This window comes from Lepisma saccharinum, unplaced genomic scaffold (genome assembly GCF_977018435.1).
Source record: "Lepisma saccharinum unplaced genomic scaffold, izLepSacc3.1 HAP1_SCAFFOLD_378, whole genome shotgun sequence".
Lineage (NCBI taxonomy): Eukaryota > Metazoa > Arthropoda > Insecta > Zygentoma > Lepismatidae > Lepisma > Lepisma saccharinum.
In genome coordinates, this window is record NW_028143087.1 from 122,408 (window position 1) to 144,671 (window position 22,264).

The following is a 22,264-nucleotide window of genomic DNA, read 5'->3' on the forward strand; positions in this document are numbered from 1 at the left end:
TTGTTTTTGTAACCACAATTGTCGTAGTAAACATTTGGTATTACCATAATTTCTTAATTGTTGTTACTTTTTCCTGCAGACCCCTAGCAAAAGGTTATTTCCCACCCTGTACTGTCAGTGACGTGTCAAAGCTATTTGTGATTTTTAGTACAGTTCTAGTTCACAAAACCACCTTTCTGTTGTATGTAAATTCAGGGTTTTCCAAAAGTCCTTCCCAATTCAGTATAGCTTTGCATGTCTCTCCTCCCCAAGGCCACACCTCAAACTGGGCACCACTCACATCAATGCATTCCTGCAATCTCATCCTGAATGCAAAATGCCTGCAGATATCTTTGCTTTGAGGTCATACAGATCTCTGCAGGCCATGTTATGGGTTTTCTGTGACCAATCCACCTGCCTCCTGAATCAACGCCAACTTGAAATCAGCTGATCACTCACAGTCACATGATTCACTTGCAGTGTTGCCAGGTAAAGCTTTAAAGACTGCTGTGCAGTACAAACCTTATTTAACTGAAATTATCTCTGTTCGTTACGAAGTTATAGCAAATTTAAGTTGTGGAAGGACTTTTGGAAAACCCTGTATATCCATTTGGCGGTTAAACGGAGAGAGAGGTAATTTACTCTAATAAGTTAATGTTTCATTTTTCCACTCAGTTTTTGTTCGTGATTGATTTCACCAGCAGTCCTGAGTACATGCGTGATGAAACTACAAGACAGGTAGGCAAATCAATCACAAACAATAACTGCACAGAAAAATGAAATGTGAACTTATTGGAGTGAATCATTTTTCTATTTACTGAAGCAGCACTGCTTCGCAAGATCAGGGTTCCCATACACCTGAAAAACCTGGAGAACCTGGAAATCTCGGGGAATTTTAAAAAATATGATCTCATGGAAATCTCATGAAAATTAATGTATCAAAGTACTATTGAGGCACGGCAGAGAGACTAGAATATGCTCCTTCTTGCTGACAATAATAATTACAACTACTTTGCCCATTCGGAATTGATTGAGACTGACCTTATTGCTGGTGGAGAAATGCAAGCTGGGATTGTGAAATTTTCAGACCTCCTGGACGTATCCTCTATCTAGTTGAACGCATCACCACCAACGATGTGGAAGTTTCATGAGTGCCTGTTTGAACCATTCCCGTGGAATGTGGCAACACCACTCGCTGACATGGGCATGTAATGCCTCTGCATGCTGAAACACCCTGCCCCACATAGTCCAAAGGGGCTAAATCTGGTAAATATGGAGGCTGTTTCAAAACTGTGAATCCCAGTTCCCGCAGTGTTGCCATTGTTTGAACAGAAGTAGGAGGCCTGGCATTGTCGTGTAAGAGAGAGACCATTTTTTGGACCATTCCCTGGTTGTCGTTTCTGAATTATGCATTGCACCCGGCGAAGTTCACGGTATGTGCCACTGTTCACCCTGGAACATTGTGGCAGCCAGTCCAAAAGCAGGATGCCATCTGCATCCCAAATCACAGATGCTAGCTGCATCCCACATGAAAGTGACGGTCTTGCTTTTTTTGGACATGGACTGCTCTGATGTTTCCATTCCATTGATACTAAGGGAGGGAAAAAGTCATCTGGATTTTTGTCATGGAGGACCAAGATATCCCTGCCACAGTTCACACACACAGTTTTTTGTTCCTGGGTGAGTTAATGAGGAACCCACTGCGAACACATCATCTTCATCTTCAGGTCCTTGGTGAGTATGGCGTGGATTGTTGCTCTTCCATACCAGTTGTAGACTGTAGAGCCTCCACAGTCACAGGCCTGTCGTTCATTATTGTCAAGACACCTGCTGAAATTTTGCCAGCATTCCAAGATGAGCGACAGCATCCAGGACTGGTTCCTTTCTTGACACTCACACTTCTGACTGTGAAACCTGCCACCCAGCGGAACAGAATTGTATGACTTACCATACACTGCTTGTAGCCGATTATGAATCATAGCTCTAGGCACATCTTTGTGGTCGGTGTTAGTCTCCATCCATGCTGATATCGTACACCTCCACTTGGCAGCACCTTACTTGTAACTTCGAACACTGGGAGAAACAAATGCCTGTCACTTGGCACCGTCTGCAGTTAGGAAAATGAAACTCTTGGTGGCGCACAGACCAAGGTCACCACTTTTACATACCACCCTCACTTCCGTTCTCGGTTATGGCATATAGGCACACGAGATACAGTCTCAATCAATTCCGAACGGCCTAAATACAATAACTTGGTTTAACCAAGCTACTTTGAAAAGCTTTAGTTTTGAGTTACACTAATTAATATTGTGTCTATTGTAAACTTCTGTTTGCCAGTGAGTGAAAATAAGTGGAAATGGGTCAGCCACCAAAAAGTTTTTATTAAAAATGTATTACCGCCAATAGTATCTCTGTAATGTTAACACTGTCCCACTGTGATCAGGGTTGCTACGCATCTGGAAAACAGTCAAATGTCGGAATTTGGCTTGTCAGGGAATTTTGCAGATCGTCTGGAATTTCTGTACATTTTGGAGTGCAAGAGAAAATGTTGCAAAATGAACAAGCAGTTCACTTCCACTTTTGGATTTTTTTTTTTTTTTTGTGATTCCACTCCCAAAAAAGATTCAGTTTAGAACTTGTTTCTTTCATTCTTATGATTCTCAGTCTTGTGCAGAATTAGGGTTCCTTCAAATTTCTGTAAAAAAAAAATCTCTTTTATAGTACTAGATATTAGAAAGAATATCAAAGTAATACTTGCAGTTCAGATATCTGATTGATAAATAAAGTACATTGACAATATGATCATAATTATCAGAAAGGTTGGTGAAGATGTGGATTCTGTTGTTTTTATATTGTGGAGATCTGTTATGGTAAAATAATGTACCTCTGTTACTTTAGCCTGAAGGCTAGATACACGTGATTATAGCACCCAATACATTTGATACTGATTGTAATTTTACAATTTACTCTTCGAATTTTCACGTCTTGTGTGTGTAGAGTGAAATTTGCTAAAAAAAAGTTATGAAAGTGAATGAATAAAGGTAAAAGAAAAAAGGTAAAGTGCTCCCCTGTGCATAGCACCACGCCATGAAGGCGTATAGGGGTGTGGGGGTAACGCCCCCACACTTTCTTGATCTGGTCGTGAGTGGGGTGATGTGATCCGCATCACGCCCCTGACCGCCTTTACCCCCCAGGGTTTCCTCCAGGTACCCATGTTATTTGATGCTGGGTGGGTGCCAGGGCCGCTTCCATCGTTAGAAAAGTTCCCGGATTTGAACCGGCCGGGGATCGAACCCGGGACCTTTAGCATGGTAGTCAGACACGTTACCGACTGAGCCACCGTGGCCACCTGAAAGTGAATGAATATCCATAATAATTAACAAATTATATATTTTGAAAAGCACAAGATATATAATTTGTTAATTATTATGATGATAAACATATCTGGAACAATTTCATTTTTGGACTGGAAAACCTGGAAATGTCAGGGAATAAAAGAATCGTAACAACCCTGTCCCATAGATTGTGAGTCTCTTTTAGTTTGTTTAGTTTTTAAAATATTTTAATTCTTTCAGAAATAGTTCAAGGATTACCATTACTGGCTGACAAGAATTTGATACCTATGTTGCTGAGGGAATTAAATCCAGAAGGACACAAGTGGGAGTCAGCAGGGCTACAATCGGTGAATCACCTTGCGTTGGGTCTTACCCTTGCTACTCTGAGAGGAGCTCCTTCAAGCTTGTATCCTGGTGGTAAGTAATTATGAGGACTTTTTTCTCTTGAAACAACGTGAGAATCTGTCAGAGACTGATATTTGGGACTGTAGAATGAAACCTGGCACTTGTGAATATCTCATTTTTAAGCTCTTAGAGCCATTTGTTGTCCCAAATCCTGCATCATAACATGGCAGTACATGGGGGAAGGGGGGGGGGATCAAAAGAAACAGGAATTTAGTGATAAAAAATTGTGTATTTATTTTTAGGTGTTATAAATTTAATCTCCTTCAAAAGTACTGTCGAAACATGTTTTCCACTTTTCAAAGCAGTCCTGAAATTCTTGCAAATTCTTGTTTTTTTCGAATTTGTGGGTGCCTTTTAATGCCCACGTCGTTTTTTCTTCACCTCTTCCACGTCCACAAAACATTTTTCATTGAGGACTTTTCATTAAGGGGAATAGAAACAAGTTGCACGGAACGAAATTGGGTGAATATGGTGGGTTGGTAAGCTGGGTCATGCTGATTTTGGTTAAAAATTGTCACACTCAAGGCTTTGTGCGTTGTCATGGTGAAGCCACCACTTTTCCACAACTCGGGGTGTTTTCATCTCATCGCGTCAAGCAAACGTTTCAGAACTTGTAGGTAAGTGCCTGGCCAACAGTTTGATCATAAGGAATGAATTCTGCGTGAACAATGCCATATGCATCAAAGATATCAGCATCGTCTTGACATGTTGCCCTGAGCGAGGTTGGTCTGCAAGTGACAATTACGAGCACCACTCATAAATGTGTGTCTTCTCCAGAGCAGCTTCCTTGTAAGCTGTTCCAAGCATTACAACTGTTCCCCCTGACATTTTTACTAACAGAAAAGAGAATTTCACAGCCACACATTCAAACTTTTCAGCCATCACAAAAATTGACGAACAAGATTTACTACATGGCACCATGACTTCACGGTGCTGGTCGACAGACTGATGAAAAGACATCTAGCGGTGGAAGCATGTACTATGAAGGGCCTGTCCAACAGAACAATTCCTGTTTCCCCCCCCATATACGAGGGTCACTATTTATATTTTGAGCCTTGGCAACACTGATTGAAGTTAGGCGCGATTTGACGTTTGCACGGAATCGTCTGGCATTATTGACCATAACGTACTTCAAATGTTTTGTCAATAGCTTCATTTGTGTTGTTTGTTGCCTTGGAGATTGCGTGACAATAATAAAATGGAATTAACTCGTGAACATTTTCGTGCGATGATTTTTTACGATTTTCGACGTGGATTATCAAGACAAGAGTGCATCGATCAACTTACTTCCACATTTGGCGATGAAGCCCCATCCTTTGCCACTGTGAAACGCTGGTATAATGAATTTAATCGTGGCCGACGAGATTCGCGAAGGTCGTCCAAAATCAGTTGTTGTTCAAGAAAACATTGATGCTGTGCAAAACCTAATACTGCAAGATCGTCATGTGACATACTGTGAGATTGAGGCAACCATAGGCATTAGTTCCACCAGCATATATAAAATATTACATGATCATTTAGCTGTGAGAAAGGTATGTTCTCGTTGGATCCCACACAATTTGACAAAAACTCAAAAAGACGCTCGCGTCAATTGGTGCAAACAAATGCTCAATAAATACAATCGTGGTGCTTCAAAAGACGTATATAAGATTGTAACAGGTGACGAATCATGGATATATGCATATGAGCCGGAACGTAAACAGCAGTCGACTGTATGGGTGTTTCAAGATGAACCCAATCCAACAAAAGTTGTTCGTGCTCGAAGCACACCGAAACAAATGGTCGCCTGTTTTTTCGGGAAAACTGGTCATGTGGCAACTGTGCCTTTAGAGGAACGTAGAACGGTCAACTCTGAATGGTACACAACAATTTGTTTGCCAGAGGTCTTCGGTCAAATACGGAAAACAAACAAACGCCGTCGGATCATTCTTCATGAAGACAATGCCAGCTGTCACACACCTCGTCTAACAACCGACTTTACGAACAGTCAAAAAATCGAATTGATGGGTCATCCACCGTACAGTCCTGATTTGGCACCCAATGACTTCTTCTTGTTCCCGAATGTTAAGAATAAATCGTCGGCGGAAGAAGCCGTTGATGCGTTCAAAAACCATATTACAAAGGTGTGTCAAGAAGATTGGAAAAACTGCTTTGACAAATGGTTCGAACGAATGCAAGAGTGTATTGACCATAAAGGAGAATACTTCGAAAAACAATAAAGCAGTTTTCAATGCCGAATTCCTGTTTTTTCATTGTTAGGCTCAAAATAGAAATAGTGACCCTCGCATCATTCTTTCACTCATAAAAAAATGTTGACTCGGGAGCTGAGCATGGGTTAACTTTCAATCTTGCCACCAACGTTCTGGATTTCGATTGATTGATTTGCTTTATTTTACTTTGCTTTTGGTTCCAATTTGCAAAGATGGGGATGAGTGATGAATGGACACTCCCAAACATCTATGCCCAGACTGGGATTTGAACCTGGGAGCCCTGGCATCGTAGTGAGATGTGCTAACCACTCCACCAAGGAGACTGGCATTCCTGAGTTCAAGTCCCTACCTGGACATGGGTGTACTTTGTGGGTGTCCCTTCATCAGTTTTATCCATTTATTCATCATTAGGACTTGGAAGTTGATGACATAAAAAATCTAAAAAATGACCTGTAGAATGACGTTAAATTTATTAAAAATGACCTAAAAATTTCAAAGAATGATATAAAAATATTTTTTGCTCTTAAAATGGAAGCTTGATTTTTCATAAAGTACAAGAGACTGGTTGAATAATTTCATTAAATCTGTTGTTTGGTGGTTTAAACTATCGAAGCAATTAAGTGCTAAGTAGTTTTCAATATTTTCACTTCAATATATTTTATGAAACCTTGAAGTAAAAATCAACACCGGTATTTCTGTATGTACTTGTAATTCTGCTACAGTCCAGCACCTGTCCTCACGTAAACACTGTTCAGTCACCATCACCCGTATATCTTTGTCCTTGGACACAGGATGCCCACTGTGAGGCAGATCGGCAGTTGACACTCTGCCCTGTTTGAAGGCCTCCACCCACCTCACCACTGTTCGATACGGTATGGCCTGCACACCCAGTGATTCCCGTAGCTCTGTATGGCATTCCTGTGCATTTCTGCTGCAGAGAACTGCTATTTTAATGTACAAACATTGCTCCTGGTTCATGACCTTTATTTTCAAACCATGTCACTCATCGACTGAACTTCCGTGCATTCTTACTTCCCCACCGTTGTTCACATACTCCATCTGGTGGCTTCATTCCAAAGTACAAGGTAACCAAAAAAGTTCTTGCCGTTTTTGACGTCCCATTAATCATGCGCTCACAGAGAGGAAAAGAAATGACGCACGTGCCTGCCAAAGCGATTGGGAGTTAGTCTGACCATTGACTGTCAGTAATACAGGCACGTTGCACACACACAACAGTCATAGCGCGTCCAGTGTCGAAGAGAAATGGAGGTATCGAGGCAGCTTTTTTGCATGTGTTTGTTGTATGACTTTAAAGTGGGTCTGTCAGCTGCCGCATCAAGTCACCTAATTTGCCAGGCATTTGGGGAGAATGCCGTGAACGAACGCACTGCCAGGCATTGGTTCCAGAAATTCTGTTTGGGAGATGTGAGCCTTTCGGATGAACCTCGCAGTGGAAGACCACATGTATTGGATGACGAGGCCCTGAAAGCATACATCGAGGAGGACGGTGGTCTAACGTGTGATGAACTTGCAGAAAGGTTCCATGTTTCCGCTGAAACAGTCAGACTGCACCTGCATGGGATAGGAAAGTCATACAAGTTAAGCAAGTGGGGACCCCACACATTGTCGGCAGCCAACGAGTGACAGCATGTTTGTCCTTGCTCACTCGGCACCTGAACACACCCATATTTGATCACTTGCTCACTGGTGCCAATAAGTGGGTCCTCTATGACACTCTCAAGCGTACCAGACATTGGTTGTCGCTACGTGACCCTGTTCCTCACACCTCAAGACCACCTCTGCACCCACGAAAGGTTAAATTGTCGGCAAGTGATGCATTACGAGCTCCTTCCACCTGGTCATACCATCACTGCTGACCTCTACTCTCAGCAGTTGCAAAGGGTGCACTGTGCATTGCGGCAGAAGGAGCCGGTATTGGTGAATCGCAAGGTTGTGCTGTTCCTGCACGACAACGCCAAGCCACATGTGGCAAAAAATACCCAGGAGACCCTTCAGCAACTTGGCTGGGAGACACTGTGCCATCCACCATATTCACCAGACCTTGCACCAACAGATTACCACCTGTTTCATTCCCTCGACAACCACCTCCGTGGGAGATCCTTCGCAAATGAGGGAGACCTGCGGAATGCACTCACGGACTTTTTTGCATCCAAGCCCACCGAGTTTTATCACCAGGGTATTGTGCAGCTGCAGGAACATTGGCAAAAGGTGTTGGATGCTGATGGAGATTACTTTGAAACCTAAAGGTACGTACCGTCCACTGTAATGCTCTTTGTTTATCACTGCTCTAGAACGGCAAGAACGTTTTTGGTTACCTTGTACATCCCATACACTTTCAAACGTATATCTTAGATTTTTTGTGTTGTCTCCTGTTCGCGAGAATAAAAAATAGTTGCTACAAATTTTGACAACCCATGCTTTTCAGAAATTATTAGGCAGATTTGGCTTGAGATGCAACGAGGCAAGGAATGAGTAGGGCAGATGCGTTCTATTTGCTGAAAATCTACGAAGCATGCAGAGTGCTCCGCTTCCCAAAGTGCTGTTCTGAGTCATGCCATTTGATGATTGGTTGCATTTTGAGGCTGAGGGAGTTATCTTTCATTGAGTAGTGGTGTGTATTGTAATGTAGAGTTTCAAGCATTGAGTTTTCTTGGGTGTTTGAATGTTTTGAAGCAAAGAAAATGGTACGGTCCTGTCCTCTTTGCTGTTGAAGAAGAAATTCATTCCTGGGCTAAACTAGATTAGTTTTCAGGAAAATCTTTGTGCAATTAAGATAATTCTTATTAAAAAATGGTGCATCAGATCAGCAACAGAATTTACTATAATATTCATGAGGTTAGGCAGGAAACAGGGTTAAAAATTATATAGAAACCAATGTCGCTGTGTGACTTTGTTTTTCAGGTTTTAACCTCTTAGGATTATTATTTCAAAGGCTCACTGCCTTCATTAAATCATTGTCTGAGATTAATAATAGATTAATAGTGTAAGATCTGGTATTGTGATATTTTGCCCTCACATTTCCTCATTTTATTTTACAGATATAAATGATGAAGACGATCTGCACATTGACACAGCTGTTGAAATGAAGGTGTTTGAATTCCTGTATCTATCACTTCTTGAAAATGAGAATATATATAAAGAGGTTTGTATTTACTATTTTTATCCTAAAATATTTACTTTGGACCCATTATCCTCGAATCTTTTTCAACAACAATGGGTGTAACAATTGAAGGTTCCGACACACCTGGAGAACCTGGCAATCTCAGGGAATTAAAAGAGAAAATCTCATTGAAATATGAGGCTCAGTCAATAAATAACGAGGCAGAGGATATTTCACAGTACTTACGTAACAAACCTCAGAAGTATTGTCCGCCACTCTTTAGGCATTTATCCCATTGTGACACCAGTCACAAAGTGGCATGCTCGTAGAACTCCTTTGTCTGCCGTTGGAACCATTTGCTCACATACTCCTTGATGTCGGACATCATCATCCGATTGAAACCTTTGTCCCCGCAGTGTTTTTTTTGAGATCACCGAAGATATGGAAGTCACACGGGGACAGATCTGGACTATAGGGTGGTGGCTCAGGACTTCTCACTTGAATTTTTTCACACATTCGTTTGTCGTGGAATAGGACATCACGAAAAGACCGGGACGTTTCGATTTGATTGCCTTCCTGAGCTTCGTTAATGTTAACGTTCATTTCACAATACCGCTGGGTATTTACTGTAGCTCCATGCTCCAGAAAGTCGACGAGGAGCTGTCCCTTGTGATCAAAGAAGAACAAAAGCATGACCTTGCCGGCCTAGTATGGAGGCTGTTGAACTTCTGTGGTGGAGGGGAATCTGCGTGCTTCCAAACACGGAATGACTGGACACGGCCACTCGGTTAGCAGCCTTTGCACATACCTTGCCAGGCACGTAACGCCATCTAGCGGGGAACGCATGCGAATCAGTTTTGTCACACCTGCACCTCCATTTCGGGCCAGTCGACCATTTCTAACTACCATAGTTTTGGTGTAATATCCTCTGCCTCGTTATTTATTGACTGACAAGGGAGGTTATCTAAGTGTCCCCCTCCGATTTCCATGAAACTTGACAGGTGTAAAAAGGGGCCAAAAGGAAGAAGTAAGTGTTTTTTTTTTGTTTCTGCTAAAAAACTGTTTTAGGGGGCATAACCCAAAGTGGGGATCTGACCCCGAAACCATGTAAATATGGCATAGGAAGAACATGCACATATAATTGAAACACACACAGCACAGAGCTGTGTTTGCCAGTGGTATGCACTTCATATCTCAAGTGACCCACTTGTGTATCTGCCAGTACTATTAACACAGAACTTCAACCACCATCGTCATTCACGATAGCACTTGCGTTTGGTACCGATAATCCTACAGTTCTGTGCTGTGTGTGTTCCAATTATATGTGCATGTTCTTTCTATGCCATATTTATGTGGTTTCGGGGTCAGATCCCCACTTTAACTTCTCCTCATTTTGACATTTGAAGGGGTTTTGCCACTAAAACCGTTCTTTAGCGGAAACACAAAAACATATATTTCTTCCTTTGGGCCCCTCTATACACCTGCCAAGTTTCATGGAAGTCGGGGGGTGACACAGGGGTCAGATCCCCACTTCAATTTCTCCTCATCTTGACATTTGAGAGGGTTTTGCCCCCTAAAACAGTTTTTTAGCTGAAAACAAAAAAAAACAAAAAAAACAACATGTATTTCTTCCTACATACACCTACCAAGTTTCATGGAAATCGGAGGGGGACACTTAGATAACCTCCCTTGGAGCCTAATATCAGGAAAAATCATGAGTGAGTTACATTGAAGTACATCTGAAGGACTAGAATATGTCCCTCCTTGTTGGTAATAATAATTACAACTAATAAATATTAATAATTGCAACTTCAATAACTTGCTATACACAAGAATCTTGGAGGATATGGGCTTGGGATATATTTTTTCATGACAGATAACTTGATATATTGTCCATTTGTCTCCATCCGAACAAAATGAAAGTGTTGCTTACCTAAGAGATTCCAGCCCACCACCATTGATCATGCTCGATGTGATTGCCACCTGTGTGTACTATTGCACGACATCACAGTTTCCACTGTAGCAGACTTCGTAGCAGCTGTACCAGGGGTAAATTGTTCCACTCCTGCTTGCAGGCTTTCCATAGGCCATGCACGGTTCGACACCGACGTGTTGAAAGGCGCCGTTTGAGAAGTCCAAAAGCACAAAAATCCAACGGAGTAGCATCTGGACTCTTCACTGGAATGTCCTCGAACGGAATAGCATAGTTACCAGTTTCAGTTGCCATGCGTCTGCTGCACTTGCTCTTGCACTCCGCGATATGCTGTTGTCTTAAAGCACATACGCTGGCCTTGCGGACAGTTTTCAGCCTGAATTGCTGATGGAGTGCACGATAAACAGTTTCTTGGCCTACTTCGACCTTTTTGGCCATAACGAGCTGTGGTGGTGGATTCTCACGTCCTGGATCAGGGTGGCTACTCACCAGGAATTCCTTGAATTCTGGGAATTAATGCATGAATTATTGGCTCCGGGAATTATGCGGGAATTCTACTTCAATTTTTCTCTGTAGACGTGAAAAATTACAACTTTTTAAACCAAATCCTATTCACATTCTATGCAAATAAAAATTATTTTTGTAAAATTTTCTTGCCCGCTTCACTTGCAATTCCTGCTTTTCTTAGTCTTATCAAGTTTATAACCATAGCTAGGGGCCGGTGGAAGTCGGCCCTGGGTGCCAAACTATCTGAATGAAAAAAAGTTGTGAAATTGATTGATTGATATGTAGTTTTAAGTCCATTTTATGTACAGAAAGGCTAATCGGGACTGGACCTACAGTTTAAAGTGTGATCCGAACTACTGTGCCATGTGTTGAAAAAATAATTAAAATTATTTGTTCGAACACAAGAATTCGTGGTTGCGCCTCTGTTCTTTACTGTAGTATGCCTCTTTTTTCAGCACCAATTGCGACTACTTCATCAGGATTTACTCCTTTATGAGGCTCTTTTCCAAATAATTCTCGAATCTTTTCTATTACCTTTGGCATGTAGTACAATACAGCATTTGAAACTATGGTCAAGCAGCTCGCCTTATTCATGATCTCTTCATAAGCACCAACTTGGATCTTTCCATGAACAATTTCTTGAGGCACCCTCTTAAGGAAAATTGCCACTGCCCTCTTGGCGGTCCCAGTCCAGCCCTGCATCCGTCATATTTATTATGTCAGTGAAATATAGTGTGTTCAAAATTAATTTAAAATCATGTGTCGCTTCACAACTATTTGAAACTTGAACCCTTGATTGAAAAAAAAATCTAGCTTGTGTATCACTTCACTTAAATACAATGATACCCTGTTCGTTATAACAGTAAAATTCACCATGGCTAAAAAGGATTATGATCATGAAAAAGTAATGACAGTGTTATCAGGGAGGGAAATATATGTCTCCACAATATTTATAGAGGCGATAATAGAAATCGTGTTGGTGATATATGTATACCGTTACCACGGTTTGAGTGCCAGGCAAGACAATGGTTCAAGACGTAGAATGTTTTAATTTATTTTGGTTCTTCGTACATAGTCAGCCAGAACAACAAATATCTGATTTTCCACGTAGGTCACTACAACTAAACTTTTTAGCATTCTCAGATAAGCTTTAGTTTACTCCGCATGTCTATCGTTCGTCGTCTTGTCCAGTCTTACAGCAGGCACCTTTCATGCTGGCAAAAAATGTTCAACAAGCTTGATACAATTGGACGAATGCACTTTTATAGGTGCTGTAACATTTTATCAATCAAATGTCAACGTTAATGATTAAAACATTCATTGGAAATATACAGTGAGTATATAAAAAGTGAAATACAAGATTTAAGCTTCCATAAATAAATCAGCGACAACATGTTTCACATTATTTATTTTTTTTGTATATTGTCCTGCGATAAGTCCACGTTTTTTTTTTGCATTATGAGATTAATTTTATCAATCATGAATAATCATGTTACTTCTACAAATATATTACGTCACTCAAATTACAGACGTAAATTTGATAAAGTTAACAAGTACACTTTCGTATTGGTAGCCATTAAACTTTATGCTCATTTTTTGCCCCTTTGTGCATTGATGGCTCTCGTGTTCACGTATCATGGTACACCACGATTAAACCAAAAATTCTCAAGTATGTACATAGAATGGCCAATTCAAAGTTTTTTTTAATTTTTTTTATTTTACTAATATTCTTTCGACACGCATTTACTGCACAAGTTTCTTACATGACGGTTACTGAGACGAATGAAAAAAACCATGTTGCAATAATTTTTTTTAATTGTAACTGAGTTGTGTTTTGTCTTGCATTTTAGCCATAGTTCGTACCAGTCTTTTTGACGAAATACCATTTGATTCATTTAATTAATGACTCGTGTCTGGTAGGCGATGCACTATACACATGCAACAACGATCATTTTACTAGTTTAGCCATCTTTGCCTTGCCGATTTCAAATAGAAGCAAAGCAATTTCACCTTGACGAATATACAGGGTGGCTTAATAAGTCACTTAACACACCCCCAGTACAAGACCACTGCGGCATGGGACGTGAAAATGGCGATGACCAATCGTTATCAGGCCAAGGGGGAACCACACTGACGTCACCCTCATGGTCGGCAGCCATCTTGATGTCCGCCATCTTGAATTCAACTTCAGAAATTTAAATGGGAAGGGGGTCGTGCGACATATCAAAATGGGCTAGAATTTCATAAGGAAAACAACTGTGACATTTGTTTTCACCTAACATTAATTGTTGCAGAGTTAACAATACCTCAAAGTTATGGCTCAATAAGTCACTTAACACCCCCAGTACAAGGCCACTGCGGCATGGAACGTGAAAATGGCGATGGCCAATCGTTATCAGGCCAAGGGGGAACCACACTGACGTCACCATCATGGTCGGCAGCCATCTTGATGTCCGCCATCTTGAATTCAACTTCAGAAATTTAAATGGGAAGGGGGTCGTGCGACATATCAAAATGGGCTAGAATTTCATAAGGAAAACAACTGTGACATTTGTTTTCACCTAACTTAAATTGTTGCAGAGTTAACAATACCACAGAGTTATAACACATGCTCAATATGACGTCCCTCTTGCGCAACACACACGTGTAATCATCTCTCCCATGACCTTACCACATTCTGAAGAACCTCAGGAGTTATTGCAGTACAGGCATCCACAATGCGTGTGCGCAAGTGGGCCAGATCCCTGATTTTCGTAGCATACACCATACCTTTCAGGTGTCCCCAGAGGTAAAAGTCAAATGGTGTCAGGTCAGGTGAGTGTGCAGGCCATTCCACAGTCCCTCGGCGACCAATCCAGTGGTGAGGGAATTGTTGATCCAGGTACTGACGGACTATCATCCCATAGTGCGGTTGAGCACCATCTTGCTGGAACCATTCAGGATAGCTCCCATCTTTGGACAGTAAGGATGGTAAGATCTGCTCCCATAGCAGAAGCAAGTATCCCTCTGCATTTAAGTTGCCCTCAATGAAAAATGGATCAACAAGTTGGGAACCCCAAGTACCACACCACACCATTAGCTTCCCGCCTCCCGTCACCTTTCTTGGATCTGTCCAATGTGGATTTTCGGGTGACCAGTACTGCAGATTTTGCTTATTCACCTCTCCCGACACATAAAAATTAGCCTCATCACTGAACAGAATCTTGCTACCGACGGCAGGGTCACGTTGCAGTTGTGCTATAGCCCACTCACAAAACTGCAAACGCCTGTCTGGATCGTCCTCACTAAGGTGCTGCTGCAGCTGTATCTTATACGGATGCCAATGGTGGTCACGTACAATCCTTTGAATTGAACCCCTGCTGACACGGCTTTCCAGCGCCAGTCTCCGTGTGCTACGGGTTGGGGACTTTGCAAATGATGCCAACACCGCTACAGCAGTACCCTCATCCGTGGCTGTTTTCGGACGTCCATGTCGCGGCTTGTCATCCAAAGATCTAGTATCTTGGAACTTTGCCAGCAACTGGCTGACGGCCACATGTGACACCGGTTGTCTTGCAGGATTGCGGTTATTGAAGTCTGTGGCAATGTCACGCGCACTTCTCTCCCCTGACATCAATATAATGGCAATCCGTTCCTCACGTGTTAGTGGCATTTTCGTTCAGATCAGTGAAAAAGGAAATATGCTACTCTTGACACGATCAATTCACATCATCACTCTTTTAAACTTTTATGTAAAGACAAAACACAATCGTAATTCCCATGCCAACCAATACTACAAGATATGTACATACCGGTAAGTCAATATCCGGACATTTTCAGTGATTGGTCTAACAATAAATACCACATAATCACATACTAACGATAATTTGAACAATAAACATTTAAGCAAAAAGGACTTCCATGCGGGAATCGCCCTTAAATTTAAAGTTAGGTGAAAACAAATGTCACAGTTGTTTTCCTGGTGAAATTCTAGCCCATTTTGATATGTCGCACGACCCCCTTCCCATTTAAATTTCTGAAGTTGAATTCAAGATGGCGGACATCAAGATGGCTGCCGACCATGCGGGTGACGTGAGTGTGGTTCCCCCTTGGCCTGATAACGATTGGTCATCGCCATTTTCACGTTCCATGCCACAGTGGCGTTGTACTGAGGGTGTTAAGTGACTTATTGAGCCACCCTGTAGTTTGTAACAAAATAGCAAGTGCTTCACTAACTTAATCAAGACCATATCCACAGGTTATTTGGTAATTTCATAATACAATGAAGGTTCATCAAGCATTTTCATATTACACAAAAATCACGTAAAGTACAAATACACAGATACACATGTATGCATGTCAAAAAATCCAGTGGAAACTTCCACTACAATATGATACCCTCAACTGTTATACAATTACGTGCAGTCGACTCATCGAGTACTCAAAGAAGAGTGATTCACAATAGCGAGCATACACGTAATTTAGACTAACTTTGATTGTTCGTTGCAGATGGCACTGTTAGCAGCGATGATTCGTGAAACGTGGTGCCATCTATTGAGTCTTGAATACACTACATGTAGTTGTTCAAACTCTCAATTTCTGAATGTGTAAGCATTGAGCAAAGCGATGAGACTTGTAATGATTTCAATCAAGATTTTATTATCGAAAATGAATGATTATCAGAAAATCACTACAATCTGAACTTCGAAATAATAAGACGTTGGTGCACGTGGCCATAAGAGATATTGCAACTGTTTTTACCTTTCAGAAACAAATTGCATATTTAATTATTTACTTCACAAAACCGTGACATATGAATTATGTTTTTATTCATAAAAATAATAACAAAATGAATGTCCAAATACATATTGTGCACTGCATAATAGATAAATGATGAATAAACTTGTTGTTTCACTACTTGGTCAGTTACCAGTTGGAAAGCAATACGAACAGTTCCCGTGTGAATGGTGGCAAGGGTCACTGAAATTAATGGTCTTTATAAGTGAGTTGCACAGAAAAAGATAGTAATGTGCTTCTGTGCATTTATCAACAATGTAGAAGGTGAGGATGGTATAACTACAAAGGAAAATGTGAATGGAGGAAGCATTTCTTGATTGGTTGATTCAATTTGAAATTTTGTGTCTGTCAGCACTTAGGCTATTTTTCATTATACAGATTCCAGCCCCTTACCAGAACTAAAATACAACTAATATAACATAATTATAATGTCGGAGGACTAAAATATTCTTACTGGAGTTTAAAGCTGAGGCTGTATAGGGTGACTCTGCGCATGTAAGGACAAAACATAGGACAACACACACACACGAAGATTACGCTGGCCGTAGGTCCAGATGCCAGAGCCTCGTTAGTCTGCAAATGCAGTCCAGGGTGTACTACATGGAAGCGAGGTTGACATTTGGGTATATTACGTGGAAGGATCACTCCTTACACCCCGAGGAGGCATTTGTAAAATACATTTAAAATAGTAATGTTTTGTGTATTGAGAACTCTAAGAAAACGCGGGGAAAATACATTTAGAGTTCATGCAGGTACCCTGCAATTGTGACAGATTGTTAAAACTGAATCTTAATTGGAGCTTATCCATGGCCTAGTTTAGCCTTTTGCCTTTTCTAACAGCATATTTCTTGTGTCTTCAGGTCAATTTATTTGTTGTTTCCCCGATGGTGAGGATCAATTTAAAAATGTTGGGGAGTGGGAGGGATAGAGTAATGATAGCACACCTATGGTGTCTATCTGTCTGAAAATCCTGGAAAATCGGGGAATTTACTTTTTCTGGAAAGTCATGGACATTTACTGTGTTTCTAGAAAAATATACATTTTTGTAGTACAAACAACTGTGCTCGGATTACCAGCCAGGTTAAATCGGCATTAGCTTCCAACATTTCAAGTGCATACATTGCTCTCATCTTCAGGGAATGAACTATATATGCACTTGATATGGATGCTAAGTATGATTTAATTTGGCTGGTAACCAAGAACACTTGTTCGAATCACATCGCCAGGAAAGCTACAATTCCTATTTTTGTACTGATTTAGTGTTTCCAGTTTCCACATTTTCTGCTTGTTTTTTAAAAATGCAAGAATATATCTAGATAAAATAAAAGCTGAAACTTGATGCTACTTGTGTGGTGTCAACCGAGAAAACTATTGCATTCAGTTCTGAAAGAAACTTTCTTTAAATCTCGAAGTTGATTAAGAGGAGTTATACAACACATAGAGAGTATCAAAGAATGAGCAAAAGTGAAATAGAAGGTTTGGGAGAAATGTAACAAGACTGGCAACCCTGTTCACAAAGTGACAACACTGTAATGAATTACATGTTAAGGGGGTAATTTGTCTGACATTGGCTGTTTCCAGTACAAGTGTGGATGGCAAAGCTTGAATAGTCTTAGGCCTACAGTCCATAAATTAATTGTGTCATAGTGGTGTGTTGTGGACAATGGAGCGTACACTTGAACAGCAGAAGAGTTGAAGTGTGTCAGGATCTGATTAATCGGATTGAAATTGATCGTAATGGGTGTCGAGTCATGGATGTTTGAATACTGCCTCGAAACAAAAGACAGAGTCGAGAGTAACAGAACCCCTTCTCCCCTTTTGTTAAAAAAAAACACTGAGTCAAAAATTGCAATTAATGTAATAAATAGGTAGACTACTGTTATAGTAGTTATTATTATAATGGATTCATTATATATTTTTTTTCCTAGTAGTGGGGTTGTGCTTCTTCAGGTTGTGTATGTATCTATAATTGTGTTTTTTTGAGGGTGAAGCTATTATTCACAGAGTTTGTTCCTTCAGGACAAACAGTTAATCAACATTTTTGCCGTGATGCTAGACAGACTCTGCAAAAGAGTGCAACGTGTTCGCTGAGACAATGCCGACTCGTGGATGCTGCACCACGATAATGCTCCCATCTCACAATGCTCTCTGTCACCCAGTTTTTGACACAAATGGGCATTCTTGTGGTTCCACAACCCTCTACTCACGTGCTGTTAGTCCGGCTGACTTCTTTCTTTTCCCAAAATTGAATTTGAAGATGAAAGGACATCATTATGGCAGTGTTCGCAACATTCAACAAGCTGTGACACACCACTTGACCACACTTACAAGGAAGATAGTGCTAGCTAGACTGGCAGACACTTCTACAACTGTGTAGCTTCTAGAGTTGGGCGATATATCATCCAGACGATATATCACAATATTGAAAAAATATTGTCCAGGTGATATCAACTAGACAATATATTGTCATGAAATTTTGGCGATATATATCATATCAGTGATATATCATGATATTTAGCGATATGTATCATCTGTCATGATATTTTCTTGATATATCATAATATCAAATTTCCGATATCGTCCATCCCTAGTAGCTTCCAAAGGAACTACTTCGAAGGAGACAAAGTGGATTTGTGAACATCTTCTGGTGCACAGCTGTTCCAGGCACAGTCTCATGACTTTTCTAACAGACCTGGTATTTCTCTTATGCCTTTGTGACTGCTAATTCCAGATGGGAAATCTTTATGAAGTAAGGTGGGAACTATAGATTTTGGCGTGAAACTCTTGTCACTTTCAAAGCCCATAAGAACCTGCGATAAAACAGTCTTTGTTAAACTGTGCTTAGTCAGGGTCTCTATCAGGCCATCCCTAGAGCCATTCTTAACCCTCTCTTGTGTTAATTTAAACATACTGTTTTTCTTGGAGGAAGAATAATTTTGTAATAAAGCAATTTCTTCTTACCACAGGAATTTTACCTACGGAGGATACATACGCTGATTACCGATTTCATTGTGCTGGTACCTCTGAAAGTCAAAGAATTGCGAAACAGAGCCGATGAATCTTCAAGAACCATGACATTGTACACACAGGTGAGTTTTGAGGAAGATGATATCTACATACAGTGGAACCCTGATTTTACGTTCCTGGATTTTACATTTTCCTGCATTATACATTCATACATACATTATACAACATAGCAAAATGTTATATCATTTTCCTCAATTTTAGATTTTCCCTGAGAATCTTTAGATCTTCACATACATCTTCAAATTATATCATCCTAGGTGGCAACACTGTTCACAGACCCCCTCCTACTCATCTCCCCATGGGTTTCCATTCTCGTATGCAAAATTCGATATGCTGACCAAGGCAGAAATTTATTTTATTTTAAAACATAAACTAAACGTAACGTTTCAACCTTCTAGCAAGATCTCCTTCAGACTCTGTATCAAAAACAAATGAATCAAGGTACAAAACAGGAAGATATATATACACAAAAATCACTCCCCTCCAGACACAAGATTATTAGAGACTTGTTTCTGGAACATTCCAGCAGGTGGCTTTCCCTTGTCTACTGTACTTTCACCTGACATGATTTAGCTAAACATTTGCTATCATCTGGAAAGTAGTTGGACTCTTTATCTCACTTTCTTTTTCCTTTCTTTCTTCATTCCTCTTCCTTCGTCTCTCCTCTTTCGCTCTTGTCCTTTCCACTTTTTCTAACACCTTCTTCCATTCTTTGTTTATCTTCAGTCCCCCATTCCAGTTAATTGTGTCTTCTTCTCCTTTCTTCTTTATTTCCTTGGCCTCCTTCCATTTTCTCACTAGTACTCTCTTCTCCCTTCCTATCTGCTTAGCCTCATCCCACTCTATGTCATGTCCTGTTTCTCTCGTGTGTTTAAATATTGCATTTCTCTCGATCTTAAGTCATACATCATCCCTATGTTGTTTCAACCTGTCTTTCAGCCTTTTTTCTTTTTCCTATGTACACACACTAACATTCTTTACACTTCACTTCGTAGATATCCCTTCCTCTTCCCTGTTTTCCTTTTTCTTGTTTGCATGCTTTGCTATTTTTAGGATGCTTCACCCTCCCTTCCTGTAAGTTTTAATGCCCACTTTCCTAATCACTTTGCATATCTTTTCTGTGGTCTTCCCCATACTCCTTATTCCAAACCTCCTCTCTTCTTCTTTCTCTTCCTCTTCTCCCCTGCCACTTTTCTTCCTTCTTCTGTTTATGTCCAGTCTATCCTCCTTCTTGTAGCCATTCTTTTCCAGCTGTTTTCATAGGCTATTTATTTTGTCTTCTTTTTCACATTCTTTCGTGCACAGAGTCTGAAGAAGACCTTGGTAAGAGGTTGAAACGTTATGTTTAGTTTATGTTTTAAAATAAAATAAATTTCTGCCTTGGTCAGCATATTGAGTTTTTCATATCATGGAGACAAGGCTTAATGGTGTTATAATTCTAGTATGTGTTTTATAGTTCTCGTGTTATCCATTCTTTGTTTGTGGCTTAACCATTTAATTCTTTGACTTTTAATATATCTTATAATATCTGCACCGTTAATTAATTTTTCTAGTTCCACATTATTTCTTATTCTCCATATATCATGTTCTGTCTTTACCGGGCCAAAGTTCTTCCTTAAAATTTGTCTTTCAAATATACTTAGATTGTTTCTATCTTTCTATGTTAGTGCCCAGGTTTCAGCAGCATATGTAAGTACTGGTCTTATCATAATAAGATATATATCTTCATTTTTGTATTTCGTTTCAGAAGTTTCAATTTTAATAGGGATCCATTTGCGTAATAGGCCTTATTACCTTTTTTTATTCTTTCGTCTATTTCAGATTGTATTTTATTATTTTCATTAAGTGTAGATCCAGGGTATGTAAAATTACTAGCACACTCAAAGGAGTAATTATTTATTAGTTTTGATCTATTATCCATATTTGTTCTATTAATACAGGAAAACCTTGTTAATACGAAGTTCAAGGGACCAAAAAATTAAACGACTTTGAGTTATCCAAACTTTTCAAGATGGTGCCTATTTTTCAGGTGTAAATAAAGTAGAGTATAAATTACCCCCACAACGCATGTTTTATACTTGGTGGTAGTTCAGAAAATAAGCTTTATATTATATGTACTATATAATAATATTGTACGTTTTAAAGAAAGAGTAAAAAATGTTACAGAAAATGAGAACACTGAGCTTATGCGGACACAAAGATTCCAAGGAGACTGTTAACACCATTTATCCTGCCCTGTTATACAACTGGTTCTGCATGGGATGCATGTTGTGGCAAAAAGTCTTTTAAAAAACGGTATTTTCTTTTAATTGTGCAAAGTCGTTGCTCTTCCACGAAATTCTTACTATTTTAGTTCATTGGATTTTATGAGCGTTCACTAGAACATTGTCTGTTACAGGATTAACTGGCAAGAGAAGATTCTCTTGGAAGAGAACACAACCTTTCGCTGGCACACACACACACACACACACAAAAAACGTAGCTGTAAATTTTGTTCTGGTTCGGCTGTCTAAAACATATCGTAAAAAAAGTCATGTTTTCTTTGCTTCAGTTAACTTCATATTCGCCCCTCCCTCTTTGCAGGGATCAGTCCAAACTCTTCCTCAACTTGCATTGTAATCCACTCTGAAGAAGTAAACGCACAACTTGTGATCTGTTTGCACCGAATGTGTATCCTAGGACACATTAAACAGTGCCGCAGTCGATAATCACTCTGGTTTGGATCCCATTTTAAACTATATATTTTGTCCCGCTTAGCTCATCAGCATAAAATGAACTCAAAACAAGATTTATGAAACTTGCGTCAATGAATGCAATGTCCAGCGGGCATTTCGGTCTGCTTCCCTAGAGTTGTCAGCAGCTCTTAGGACAAGGAAACGTGTCTCGGTCAAGTTAAAATAATGTCCAAGCCCTCTCCACATTCGATCTTCTCTTGTCGACTTACGCAGGTGTCTACTTCGAATTAAGCAAA

The 22,264-nt window shown here is 40.2% G+C and overlaps 1 protein-coding gene across 1 annotated transcript in view; it reads left to right on the top strand.

Moving 5' to 3' along the window:
* LOC145982729 (nuclear pore complex protein Nup205-like) overlaps window positions 1-22,264 on the top strand; it is a gene marked incomplete at its 3' end in the record, with an annotated part of 239,435 nt that overhangs the window by 55,269 nt on the left and 161,902 nt on the right. The window contains exons 7-9 of the mRNA XM_083116091.1: window positions 3,555-3,731; window positions 8,989-9,092; window positions 19,233-19,355. Of these exons, the coding sequence (XP_082972217.1) occupies window positions 3,555-3,731; window positions 8,989-9,092; window positions 19,233-19,355 (404 nt within the window). The remainder of the gene's footprint in view (window positions 1-3,554; window positions 3,732-8,988; window positions 9,093-19,232; window positions 19,356-22,264) is intronic.